The 14,711-nt window shown below is 24.2% G+C and overlaps 1 protein-coding gene across 1 annotated transcript; it reads right to left on the bottom strand.

The window, feature by feature from the left end:
- Nucleotides 1-2,739: 2,739 nt before the first annotated feature.
- Nucleotides 2,740-14,082, bottom strand: LOC145830171 (ras-related C3 botulinum toxin substrate 1-like). Its single transcript, XM_082938072.1, has 4 exons — nucleotides 14,019-14,082; nucleotides 13,706-13,896; nucleotides 9,308-9,479; nucleotides 2,740-4,333 (listed from the first exon to the last, which is right to left on the bottom strand). Exons 1-4 carry the CDS (start codon nucleotides 14,022-14,024, stop codon nucleotides 4,124-4,126), a joined length of 579 nt encoding a protein of 192 aa, XP_082794198.1. The 5' UTR covers nucleotides 14,025-14,082; the 3' UTR covers nucleotides 2,740-4,123.
- Nucleotides 14,083-14,711: the final 629 nt, after the last annotated feature.

Raw genomic sequence — 14,711 nt, forward strand, 5'->3', positions numbered from 1 at the left:
GCAGTAGATTTTTTTTTTGTGGCTCGCGAGTAATCTTTTATGACAAGCTGGTCTGCGATTAATTAAGGGTTGACGACCCCTGATCAAACACATGCTGTTATTTGTATGATGTAACTAGAATTTTTCTTTATGGTAGTTTTATATTGCACAAAAGCATCATTATTAACCAACTAGAGAAGGTTATCAAAATGCCATATATAATATGATATTAGCTTATCTAAATATTACAATTTAAATTAGAATACAAATGGCATTTCCTGCTTTAAATTCTTTAAAACACTTATTTATTTTAAATGAAGATTATTTTTTATCTATGTTTTATATATTATATTAAATATCATATATTTTTATATCTGTTTACCTATATATCTTTTATCTATTTGTCCTGGAAAAGACGTTAAAAGGTATCCGTGATGTGCGACTCGATAACCGAAAGGTTCTTTGTGCACCAGGTCCTAAAACAAAATATTTTGAGCGTCTTTTTTGCTGTTGTTCAATAAACTATATTTGTTTACAGTGTTGCCATTCTAGAGTTAAAAAAATGCTCTGAGTGACCTTAAACTGCTCTTAACTCAGCCGGAGTTTTATTAAATTCTTTTTTTTTTGGCTCTGGCGCAAACTACTTATACTTTATGTTCATTTTTTTCTTGATAAATAAAAGTTGTATAAGTATGCATCTGCATTAGATATTCACTAAATTTATGATAAACACTGTTTTCGAAGATTCAACGTTACAAGTTCAGATCAATTGAGATTTAAAAAAAAAATTGTAGATAATCTTTTTAACCATGTTAGTTAACTTTATATACAATACAAAATAGTTCGAAATTTTATGGCATTTAACTAAATAATTTTTATTTAGACTTAAAACAAAAACTACAATGCTATTTCTTAGAATATAGAAAAGCTAGCCGCAAAACTAAAATAACTTAATAAGCATTTGAAATCAATAAAAAGTGTGTTTTTGAACGAAATTGGGTATATAAAATATTGAAACTGTATCAATTAGATCTCATTCTAGATCTAGTAAAAAATATACCTTTTGATTTTTCAAAAATCTGAAAACTATCTTGAGATTTTTATAAAAAATCAAAACTGACCTGAATCATCCGGAGTTTTGAAAAAAGTTAAAATATTCCAAGTTATTCTGAGTCTCCCGGAGATTTGCTAGAATTTCAAAATGTTCAGAGTGTGTGGTAACTCTGAATAAAGTTTATTTAATAGGGTGGCAATCAGCCATAGACTTTTTTGTTGATTAGAAAACTAAACTATGTGGATTATACATAGTTTGATAAAACTTGATTCCTTTTTAAATTATCTTTCTGTTTTAGGTACTAGGTAAGTTTTAGTTCGGCCAGTTTTGCATTTTTTCAAATTAAAAATTACTTTAAAATGTTATATAATTTTACTTCAAAATGAATATCTTATTCAAAATTGTTAAACTACTCGAGAATACCTACATATACTTTTTTATACCATTTTTTTCCAGTTATGATATACAGTTTTAAAAAATTACGGCAATCTTTAAAAAGTCAAAACGTTAGATATTTTTTATTTATAGTTTGCTTAATTTTTTTTATTTGAAAACTCAATGGTGCCCCAAAATTTACTTAGAAATCTATTGACGATAATATAGCACAAAATATGAAAAGTTTATTTTAAAGATAGAACATTCAAAATAGAGAAGCTAACTATAAATAAAACTCTTTTTTAAGGCTTATCTAAATCAATATTAACTAGCTTATCGGTTCTTTTAAACTAAAAGTTTCTTAAAATTAATTGAAAAGAATTAATTTCTTTTATATCATCAAAAAATATTTTTAGAAAAAGGGTTAAAAAAACTGTTTTAAATAAATATTTCAGGTATTTTTGCGTTGTCTTTGAAACAAAAATTACAAAGAATTTGAACAAAATAGCAGAATATAGTTTCATTTAATATTCTTACAATAATTCCAAAATATTCGTAGCAGACAACAAACCAATTTTGAAGATAAAAAGTTAGTTATACCTAATTATGTGTAATACCTTGTTCGATTTTCTATACACTAAAAATGTCAATGTCCGTTTTACATTCAGTCCACAAAGCATTGTTATCTTATATTTACTTATATTAAATAGCTTGTTTGTATGTTTAGCTATATTATATAGCTTATACAAATGTCTGATCCAACAAAACTAAATACGGTCTTTTTTTATATAATTGTTTACTTTGTATAAAAGTCTTATACAACTTGTTAGCTGAATTTTATTATAATGTATACTTCAAATAATTATTAATATACTTAATCTTGTATAATTAATATTTCGGAATCGAATTTACGTTTGTAAATTTAATGGTTATTTGTTTTATCAAAGTTGAAAAAATATTATATAACATAATTTTTACCTGATACTATTATCTTAGAATTGTATTGAATGTTTAAAATTTACATGTTTGCTTTAACTGTTAAAACAAATTAATAATTGTTTACAAGAAAAAAATATATAAACACTAAAACACTGTTCAACATGAAATACATTCTAGTTTCCTTCTTATTTTTAAACATTTTCTTTCAATATTATTCTTAAACATTAGGCTTTGCGAAAGCATTCAATTTACAATTTAAAACCAAAATCTGAATTAAATTGAAGAAGGAAATAGATAACTTTAAGTGTATTAATTTACAAAAATTAAGTACTTCAGTTTAAAATAATAACAACTCATTTAAAAAGTTTACTAAATACTATTAAAAGCAAATATAGCTTCAAAATTTATTTGTTACTAGTAAATAAAAAGGAAATGCTTTTAAAGAAAAAGTAGAATTAACCCGATTAAATAACTATACAAAATTAAAAAGAAAATTGTTCACTGCTAAATAAGAAACACTTTGAAATTAAACAACTATAAATAAAACATTATTTTAAGTTTTAAACAATAACTAAAACTTTATTAAACATTTGTCTCAAATTTAAAGTAAAAAAAAATGATTTTTATCATATAATTTTTTTTTACAAAATTATTATTTATAAGAGAAAACTTATAACTCAATTAAAGTAACAAATTCAAAATTCCAACACATAAAAAATTAAAATGTGTTTTTTTTCAAATAACTTGCTAACAAAACTTAGCAGTAGTTTTTAGTCATTCATATTATCTTAATTCTTTAAAAACCGACATATTTAACTTTTAAATATGTTTAAGTTGCGAAAAACCTATTAAATCTAAATAACTCAAGTTTATCTCAATTAAAACTAAACGAACAACCAAAAAAAATGCAGTTTTGATGCAGGACAAGTTTGACAATCACCACGCTAACTTTGCACTTATTCGTCTCGTGTAAAGAGCAAAAATTTAAGAAAACACATTATTAAAATATACCAATGTAACTGTGGTTTGAACTAGTCGGTGAGAGACTTTTCAAGCCACGTTTTAAAAATGTGCAATCGAAAACCTGCTAATCATACAGACTTATGTGGTAAATCGTCCTGGCTATAAACGAGCATGTAATTAACAAAAATATTAAAAACTTACATAAATGTTGTAAAAATGATCTCAAAAACTATAAAAGTAATGTAAAAAGTAAAAATATCAAGTAAAAAAAGCCTTTGAAAATTTATGTTATATAATATTTTGAGTTTTATGTATTGGATCTTCGTTGGAAAGTAAAATTAAGTTATTTTAAGTGTTCACTATGATGTTAAGTGGAAATTATAGTTGAGAAGTTCGTTTAATTGTTTTGCGAAATCGGCAAAGTAGGCGGAAAAACAAGGCTTGTAATTAAAATATATAAAAAGGTGGGTTTTTAGAATGTTGCCTAATTAAAGCACATAAATGGGATTTTAAAATCACGTGTTACTTTAAGTTTTCATACTTTTAATGCAGAATCATTAGTGAGGTATAAAAAATTATTGTTATAATCATCAATTTTAGATATCTGTTAGATAACGACCAAGTTTTTTTTTCACATTTTAAATTTTTACTTTGGACTAAATTTTCAAGGGCTAGGAAAACTTTAAAAACTTCAAATTTTGTCAAAAAGGTGTGGTTTAGAAAACATTCAAAAAAGATAGCCTTTTTTCAAAAGTTTCAACGCTGCGTCAATGTAAATGCGACATAATTTTTATTTTCTTAAATTGACCAAACTTAAAGAATATTGCATCTATTCTTTTTCTTGACGACCTTTTTGGGGCAGAGGACGGCCCTGATTGCCTCGTCAAACACGTTTTTGAGGCCCTTCTGCGTGAGAGCGGAACACTCTAGATATTTGACTGCCTGGATTTCCTTGGCCATTTGAATGCCAGATTCGGACTTAACTACGTCCAATTTCTTTTCTTTCAGCTTTTGCACGGTCTCCTGATATTTTTTTGTACACGCAATTAAGTAACTTTAATTTACTAAACAACTATCAGTGTTCAAGTATTTATTACTATTATTTCCTTAGATGGATGATTAATTAAAAACGTTTTTATTTCTTTTTATACTTTCAACTTTATTTATATGTTTATTTAACTTATTTTTAACATTTATTTAATAGAAATACTTTACTAACGTAAAATAAATGTTTTAAAAATCTTTTAATAACATATAAAAGTAGTCACCTAGTTAACATTAAGTTTAATTTTAAAAATAATATTGTACAGATAAGTCAATTTTACAGCTTTAAACAGAGGGCTATCACTATTTGAAGCAAAAATAGTCACTGAGTAACTAGAAATCAGCCTGACCTTATCTAATTCTTAAAAAATGTTGTATTTTTGGCACAATTTATTAACCGTCACATTTTTATATAATTAAAAAGCTACTGAGAGCATGCTTGTAAACCTGTGCTTACACTTTATGAAGTAATACTTTACGTTATAAATTTTATACCATTTTTGTAAAATGTTGAGTTGTAAATAAGCATATTTAATTTTTATGCTTATATATCAGTACTCAACTTCATAAAAGTGATTCTAAAGAAATATAGCTTGAGGACAGGTCAAGTATGCACGAAAAAACTTTTGCACGAAGGATCATTTTTGCACTTGAGTAAAAGAAAGAATAAATAATAATAATAAAAATACTACCGACCAAGGATTTTGGGTACGAGAGATAGAAGAAAAAAAATATTAAAAGAAAAAAACAAAAATTATAAAAATAGAATAAATAATAAAAAAAGGATCAAAGTTACTGACCAAGGGTAAGGTTTAGGGGTGATAGTAAAAATCAAAGAATAAAATAATAGTCATAATATTTAAAATATAATTAATAAATGGTTTTAACTATTAAACCTTACAAAATTGTCTTTGTGCAAAACTGACCCCTCGTGAAAAAGTAACCCCACCTACCGATTAACTTAACTTATAGAACACACCTAATCCAAAATAATTCAAAATTTACATATACTTTTTAAATCATTACTGCTTATGGTAGCATCATAAATTTAATATTCAAATAAAATTTTAAATGTTATATTATATAAGCAAGGTGGAAAACTTTACATAATAAATTAAACAACGTTAAAATAACTAAAACTAAATGTTAGATCACAAGTTAACTTGAAAAGTAACACATTTTTGAACATTAATCAACTCAATCTAATTTTATATTAAACAATAAACTAGTCTGAGTGTTTGACAAACGGCAAAAAACTTACTTTTTTCAAAGCTTCTTACAATAATTTTACAACTACATTTATATAAATGAGGCAATGTAATATTAATAAAAATAAAACAAATAAATTTGTGTAAAACAAAAAGTATCTTAGATTAACGTTATATAGAAATATTAAACGGATAAATTTGTAATGTTAACCAGATATTGTTTTTTAAATTTTCCATCTAATATTTCTTACGACTTTAAAAAAATAAAATTACTTGCATGTATTCGAACGTAGATATGGAAGCTCAAGTTTTCTACGTAAATTTTCAGTAGTAACTATTTTTAGCATGTATAATGTTTTTGTACCAATAACCGTTAATTTTTCACTAACTTGTGTTTCCTTAATAGTCAAAACATAGTTAACTGATTATTGGCGGTTAAACTCATTCAAGGGGTTCTTATTTTCATTTTCAAACATATAATTATAAATCATAACAATTTTTAAGAATTTTTTACTCCGAAAAGCATTTATTCAAAGTTTAATGACTACCTTTTGATATTCAAAAAAAAATTCGTAAACAATTTTCCAATTATTACAATACTCTGTTTAAATTAAGATTTTTAAAGCTAAATATATTTCATTTAGTTACATAAACTTCAACTAAAGTAAGTCTGTAATCTTATAAAACAATCTTTACAATAGAAATAAATATTACTTGAACACAAAAGGTATAAGAATAAGTCAAACTTGTATTTTACAAAATCTGATCCTTGCAAAAGTACTAAATAAAATAAATGCCGGTACCCTATAAATCTCAAACAACATATATTAAAGACAGGGTTGAAAAAATTTTTTGGCAAATTTTCTCCAGGTTTTTGAAAGTACCTGTTTTCAGGTATATTTTTAGTTTAAAGTTAAGGTTAAAGTTTAAGGTAAGAAACTGTGTTAAATAGTAAAAAACAATGAAAAGATACTGTAAAGCTAATTTAAATATTTTTTTAATAAAAAAAATGTTTGATGATGACAAAAAATGTTTATCTATATGATAGATTTTTTGTGTCAAATCAAAATTTTACTATTTAATTAAAATGTTAAACTAAATGTAAGTTTTAACATTTTAATTAACATGTTAATTAACTGTTAAAAATTACAGGTCTTTTTTTTTTTTAATTTCTCAAATTCTAGGTTTTTTACCTAAATTGTCAAATTCCAAGTTTTTCCAGGTTTTTTGGCAACCCCGTAAAGTAAGATGAAAATTATTATGAGTTTGTTGTTTGACGCAACAAAAAAATTAAATTAAATATAAACTACAGTGGGCTGGCAATCTGTAATTGACTGTTTTGGTGACTAAAAATTTAACCTGTTTATGTAGTAACTATAAAAGAACTTTAAGTTATTGTTAAATTTATTATGACGTAACATTTCTGCACAACTCAATTTAATTTTCATTTTAAAAACTTGCCTATTCTTAGAGCTTTTTGAGGGTAGTGCCTACTTTTATTAAATTTGTATTTTTTGTAGACAGTTTTATAATTTTATGTTTTTATCCCAAACTTTGTTTTTAAACCATTAAGTTCATTTATAGTTACTACCTACATAAACACTATACATAATTATACACCCTTTTTTTCTAATGTGTGTTAATATTTTATAGACTCCGTAGATCTGTTCTTAAATTTATTTGAGAGCAGTGAAACGCCGTTAGTTGAAATAAAGTTTTAGCACAAGAACATCTTTGAAATACTTATATATATTTACTTTTTTAACTTTTGTATCTGATATGGTTTAGTTTCCATTAAAAAACAAATTAATTATTCAAAAACACAAAACACTGCTCCTGATTTTAAAATTGCTTTTTTTTTTTTCAAAAACTCAAGGGTGTTTTTAAGACAATTCTATGGGGTTTAATAACTCAAAACTTCAAGAGTTTTTTTTTTCTCAGGCTAGACAACATACAATTTTAAATTGGGGACCAAAACTTATTCAAGGTTTTCGTAAGAAATATTTAAAAGAATACTTACGTTTTTTATTTTCGAAAAAAAAAAAAAAACAATTAAACAAATATATACAGGGCTGCCAAATGTTTTTTTGTAAATTTCTTCCAGGTTTTCAAAAAATAAGTTTTTCGTTCCATTATTAGTATAAAACTAGACTTAAGTTAAAAAACTGTCTTAAATAGCATAAATACTTCAAAAAGAAACTCTTAAACTATTTTATATGTGTTTTTTAATGAAAAAAATTTAATGATGATTTTTTTTATGATATATTTTTCATAACTTATCTAAACTTCATTACACTACATGTAAAAATAGCGCAAAATTCTATGTTTTTCCGGGTTTTTGTTGATTTGTTCGAAATTTTAGGTATTTTTAAAAGTTCTCTCACTTAAGTTTTTTTTTTGTCGAATTTGTCAAATTCAAGGTTTTTTCAGGATTCCAGGTACTTTGGCAACCCTGTATATATATACAAAATTAACATTTTTCAAACAACTAATTTTACTTTTGATTAACACTATACCAGGGTTACCACTCGTTTTTTCAAAAAATTTCAAGTTTTTCCAGTTTAAAAAAAACTGCTGTTCAAAAGATATAAATTACTTAGGAGTTACTGTAAGGATTGCAATTTATTTTATTATATTGGAACCTATACTAAATTTCTTCCAAGATGGTTGTTTAAAAGCTGTCATACTGGTTTTATACAAATAGCTAAAAGTCTAATTAAATTTTTCCTTAATTTAACGTGTTATTTTTTTATTAATTCTTGTTTAACTATTATATTAAATGATTATTTGATATTTTAAAAGTTGCTATAATTAGTTAAATCATTATATTTTTTTAAACAAGAACTAATTCCTAGAAGTTAGTGCTGGAATAGAAGAATGACAACATACAAAATGTGCATTGTTTAGTTTACTATATTTTTTGCTAAAAAAATTCGAAGAGTTTTGTGTTCACTTCATATTTTTCTGTAAAAAATTTGTAACATTTTTGTTACAAGTACAAAGTAATGTTTTTATTTCTTTCCTAATGATTCCACTAACTAACAATATCAACTAAAAGTTAATGTTAAAACTTTATTGTTACCATAACAACAAAGTTAGCTAACTACAGATTTATAAGTCATAAAAACTAGAAGTCTTTTAATTTTATCGATTTTATAAAAATTAACAAAAACTCAAACTTAAAAACTTCTAGGTTTTTGTTCAAAATTCCAGGTTTTCTAGCTTAAATTTTCAAATTCCAGGTTTTTCCAGGTAAAGTGGCAACCCTGAGACTATACTTAAGAAAAATGGTAAAAAGATTAGTTTTAAATAATAATATCAGGTATTTTTTGCGTAATTTTTGCAAGTCACATTTTTTAGTTATAAATAGCAAAAAAAATTGCATTGGAATTAACATAATTCCTGAAATACTTAACGCAAAAAAGAATCAAAATAATTTTTAAAACTAAAAAATCTAGTTCTATTCAACTATGCATAACACCTGATTTTTTTTTTCACAAATGATTTTTCTGTAGTCAATTGCCGCCTGCCCCCTTTTTTCAGTCCACTGCGTAAGCACCAGAAATTGGTTTAAATTAAAAATTTTTAGATAAACAGATTACTTACATTTACGAAGTCTTATGATTCATAATAACAACTCATTCTAAAAATTAGTAAATAATAAAAATACCAAGTCTACTATATTAATAATTTACGAAAATCTAACACAGTCTACCTACACTGTAAAACAATTTATATAACTTACGGTATCATCGCGCAAATCGAGTTTGGTGCCGACTAAAATGATTGGGGTATTCGGGCAGTGGTGGTTGACTTCAGCCCACCATTTCGCGCGAACATTCTCGTATGATGCCGGCGAGACGACCGAATAACAAATGATGAAGACGTCAGTTTGCGGGTAAGAGAGAGGACGCAATCTGTGGAAAAGTTAGAAAGTAATTTTCTGGTTTTTATAGTATGGTATGATTGAAATGTTTTACATCGTCATAATATGTAAAACAAAAAATACTTTTTGTGTTAGAAGTTTTATAATCTAGAATTGTGACTAAATGAAAAAGGTAGAGCTTATTTTTACTTTGTTAATAAAAATAAATATTTATGGTTTTAGTTTAACAATATACAAACATATTTAATTTTTCTCTGAAGCACTAATTAAAATCAGCTCTAAATTAAACATGCTCATAAAATATGTAAAATTTGTTACTATTAAAATTTATCAAGCTTATTTAGTAAACTAATTTGATCTTTTATATTTTTTTCAATATTTTCGGAAAACTATAAATTTATTAATACATAAATATCTATATTTGTATAAAAATAAGGACTAATAGAATGATACTATTCAATTTGAAACATAGTTAAAATATATATCAAATTTTTTTATGTAAATATATTGTAGTACGGATCCAAAAAAAATTCTACATGGAAAATTAAGCAATAAGCATATACTATTTATTAATTTTGTATGGAATTAAAATAGTTTTTAAATTGTTAAGAAATTAGCTTTTAACATTGTTACATAAATCTCTAAAATTATAACTTTTTAAAGTTACGGTTATTTCAAAACATATTCTACTAATTTAAAGCATCTGTTACTGCAAATATATTTTGAGAATTGATTCCTTTTATTTTTGTTTAATTTCAAAAAAAAAAACAAAAAAATCAGTTTAACTTTTTTAACAAGTTAATCAGTAAATATTTTTCTAAATTAGTTGTACACGTAGTTATAAATTAGAATATGAATAAAGTTTTAATTACAATTGAGTTTTCTTTTAATTTGTTTTATATAACAATTTACTTTTTTTTCAAAAAACTGATTTTTACAAACTTTTTTTTCTTTTAAATAGGTAAAACTATTATTAGATAGTTTACAACTGAGACGATAAAAGTTTTACAATAAACTTAGTCAATTTACATTCTAAGTTATGAATACCACTAAATTTTAGCAGTTTAATAAAAAACTTATAGTTTTGTAGTTAAACTAGCACTGTTAAATATTATTGATAAAACATTTATTTATATTTCTACATAGCATTAGAGACTTTAAAATACAATTTAATTTCATTAGCATTGCAACTACTAAAACATATTTTGTTTGTCACAACTTATAAAGCAGCTGTTTACAAACCAATTAGCTGAAAAAAGTAAAAACTGATGTGTTGTTAAAAATTGTAAAAAATATTGATTTTGTTATAATACGGACTGGTTGCTGCCTGACATAACTTCCATAAAATATTTATCACATAAAGCAAACTTATGCTATATGCAACTAAGATCTTCAAAATATCTATTTTTGCAAAATTAAATTCCAAAATTAACAAACTAAGTACTAAGTTGTACTTTATGAGTAAAAAAAAATTAACCATAATTTGGACTCTATTGAAAGCAAAAGTTTCCTCTAAAAATTAGGACTTACATTTACTTACTTTTTTTTAAACTTAATTAGTTTTGAAAATTGTAAGACGTTATCTAAATTAATCATTTAGATCTAAACAAGTTTGATCATTAGTTTCATGATACTTTTAATTTTTACTAAATAAGAAAATAAATTTAAGGAAGTGAAATAAAGTTGCTTATTTTTGTACTATAATATTGTTAGTAGATTTAGACTTACATCAAATGATGATTATACAGATAATACCTGATTAAAACTTAATGCAATTAATATAAATTTTAATGCTATTCATTAATAGTTTCGACTACATACAATAAAATATTATTCTATGTATATCTAGTCCGAAAACATAGACACACATAACTATTTTATTTTCTTTTTATCCAATATATATTTCATAAATAGTAATAATAATCAGATATTTGGAAAAGCAAAAACAAACTATATATTTTATTAAACTAAAGAACCATAGCTTTTAAATGTATAAGTAAAAATTACAAATTTCGATATCATTTTTAATAAAATTTTGTTTAGTTTTGTTTTAAATTATATAATACGAATGATAGCAAAATGTATCAAGAGTCCAACTTAACTTTCATAAACTACTATTATAATTTATTTTTTTGGCCATTAATAAAAAAAGAAAAACTTGTACATTTAAAACCTCTTTTTGAGAGGCATATACCAAAATATTGAGAATTCTACAGGCTCTTTGAATTAATTTCTGAGAGTTCAAAATAAAAAATTCTAAAAACCGCTACTGTACCTTTTTTTCTCCTTTGGTTTTTGAAAAATAATTTTAAAACTTTTAGAGTTTGTTCTTTTTAGAAATTTTAAAAAGCTTGTATATAAGAGCTTTTTATGTAAAGCTATTCTTTTTATGCGAAAGCTCTAAAGCAACATTAAAAAAAAATTATTAACCTAGCTCAAAAGTTGTAGAAAGAAGTAAAATAAATATTATTTGATGTATAAAAAATATGACGAAAAAAAAAAGATCTTTAATTGGATAATGCATAAAACTTTTTTACCAAACTACTTTATCCTAAAAGTTAAGTGATTTGTTTTTATTCAGTTAAATTATGTTTGCTTTTATCTACTTTTGGTATCAAAAGTATAATATAAAATAACATTTTTACAAAAAAATATCTTAATTTTTATGATTTCGAGAGCTTATATTTTGTAGCTAATTATCAAACTAAAAATATATAAACAGCTTTCTTTTTTAAATAGAGTAAAAATTTACTTAGGTACCAAACTTAAAATCTTAATTTTATTTAGCTGTAGTAAACAGATTATTATCATCACCCAACTTTGAAGTTAAAAGAAAATTAAAAGTACATATATACTAGTTAATTAAAAAGCTAAATTAAGAGTAAATGTGTTTACTAAATAAAAATACTTCGTGGGTTTAGATACTTTTTTATTCTATTTTGAGTTCCTATAAAAAATAGACATTATATAAATATTTAAACTACTAGTAAGAAATTTTTTTAGAGTAGCTAAGTAGTGTTTCATATTAAGTGGAACTTCAGTTTTACTTAATTTCATTAGTATATATGATTCTAATATTATTTAGAGATTTATTTTTTTACACTAAAAAGTTCTGACTACTGTTTTATATACATTTTTTACTGAATGAATTTTTTATAACACTGCCAGGTTTAAATAAAATTAAAAGAAAATAACACAACTAAAGCAAATTTTCTGTCATTTAATCACAGTGGGCCAGGAACTGGAAATAAGAATAAAAATGGATTTTTTATTGAATATTTATGGCTAGAAAGGTAGAATCATTTAGAGTTTCAAATCAAACTAAAAAAGAACAAATGCTATGCCAGTTGGCGCGAGACGATTCGAAGGGTCTCTGATTAGTTCAAATTTTAACGTCTTCAAAGTTTGAAAATAAATGGTCAAATAAAAAAATAAAAAATACCAATTTTAATGTGAAAGTATTTTATTGTTTTTTTTTAGTTTAAAAATGGTATTTTTAGACATTGTGCAATAATTTAAATTAGTAGTTTTATCTTAACTTTAAAAAAAAAAATTATATGTATTTAAATTTTTTTTTTTTTATTGACACTTTAGTAAATTTTCAAAGATTAATGTACTTAAACACACAAGCGGGGTATATTATATATTTTAAACTTAAGATTTGTTAGATTTAAAGAAAATAGATAAATCTGTACTGCTCATGCGCAAAACTAACTAAATTTTTAGAAGTTTTTATACAGTTTTAGCAGAAGTATTCTTCGAAAACACCTTTATATAAATTATTTTTTAAATTTTGTTTGAATAACTTCATAAGAAACTGTTTGTTTATTATAAAAACTAACATCCACTAAACATTTACAAGATATTACAAAAAAATCAAAATATAAGTGTACCTTGCTTAATTTTAATGTTAAAATAAACATATTTTTAAATATAAAACAGTGTGAACCAAAATCGTTTGAGAGAGCTACTACTTAAAGTCTGATAATTTTTGTTTTAAAAGAAATTCTTTACTTGGTTTAAAAACATTAAGTGAAATAATCGTGAATTACATTCAATTTAAAAATTCGATATGATTTACAAGAATTACTTTTATACAAAAATGTATTCCCTATTTTCAGTTAGAAGCGATTTGGGCCCGCTGTGTTGGTATCATAAAATGGACATTGAATTAATAACTTTTTGACACTTTAAAATATCATTAGTCTTTAATTGTTATAAACCAAAACATTATTGAAGAATAAAACTATAAAATACCTATCATAATCTTCTTGTCCCGCTGTATCCCATAAACCCAAATTAACAGGTTTTCCATCAACCATAACGTTTGCAGAGTAATTGTCAAAAACAGTTGGAATGTATTCTCCGGGAAATGCATTAGTCGTGTAACTGATCAAAAGGCATGTTTTACCCACAGCACCATCTCCAACAACTACACACTTGATTGCCTGTATTGCAAACAATTTAACATTTAGAACTATTAGCAACAATACAATGTTTATACATTTAAAAAGATGCTGCATAGCTCGTTTTTAAAGTATAAAAATTTCAAATAACAAACATAACTCACTTGCATTTTGTTTGAGTTTTAACTAAGGTGGTTTGTTTTGTTAAGAATTTACAAATTTACGTCTGAAAATTAAAAATTGGTATGTAAACAGTTTCAATTAAAACTACTTTAGTTTTAATTAAGATACTTTTTGCTCAGAGTGACTTTTCACACTTAATAAAACTAGTGGTAATTATCTTATGTATTTAGAAAACTATTTATGTAATAAAAACTTATGTTAATTCTATTTGACAAATCATACTTTCTAAAATAATAATCATACATCTCAATGCCTGAATAGTCATTTATTAAAAGTATAGCACAAACTAATTAAGACTAATATTAAAATATACAAAATGAACAATATACCACTTTAGTAAAAATTATAGAATCAAAAGCTTATTTAAATCAATTATAAAGATTTAGAAACTAACCTTATAGTTTTAGAATAGCTTTAAACAACTAACACAATTGGACTTAAAAAATTACACGATATACACAGTCACACATATTTAAAATATAACTATCAACTGCATCAATCTATCTATCATACTAAAAATAATTACACAAACAATAACTCGGTAGATTATTCACAATAACGTTGTCAACGAAACTTGTAAGCAAAGTGACGTCATACTTGCTTAGAGAAGTACTTCCTGTTAAGTTAGATTGCTTGTTAATGCCAAGCATAAGTATGATTAGAAAATAATTGCT

Source organism: Thalia democratica, chromosome 2, assembly GCF_965202585.1.
Source record: "Thalia democratica chromosome 2, ktThaDemo2.hap1.1, whole genome shotgun sequence".
NCBI lineage: Eukaryota > Metazoa > Chordata > Thaliacea > Salpida > Salpidae > Thalia > Thalia democratica.

Excerpts from the sequence above, each read along its gene's own strand:
- LOC145830171 (XM_082938072.1), bottom strand. Across the intron at positions 9,480-13,705 it reads GGACAAGAAGATTATGATAG|ATTGCGTCCTCTCTCTTACC; the intron begins GTATTTTATAGT and ends ACTTTTCCACAG. Across the intron at positions 4,334-9,307 it reads TCGATTTGCGCGATGATACC|GAGACCGTGCAAAAGCTGAA; the intron begins GTAAGTTATATA and ends AAAAAATATCAG.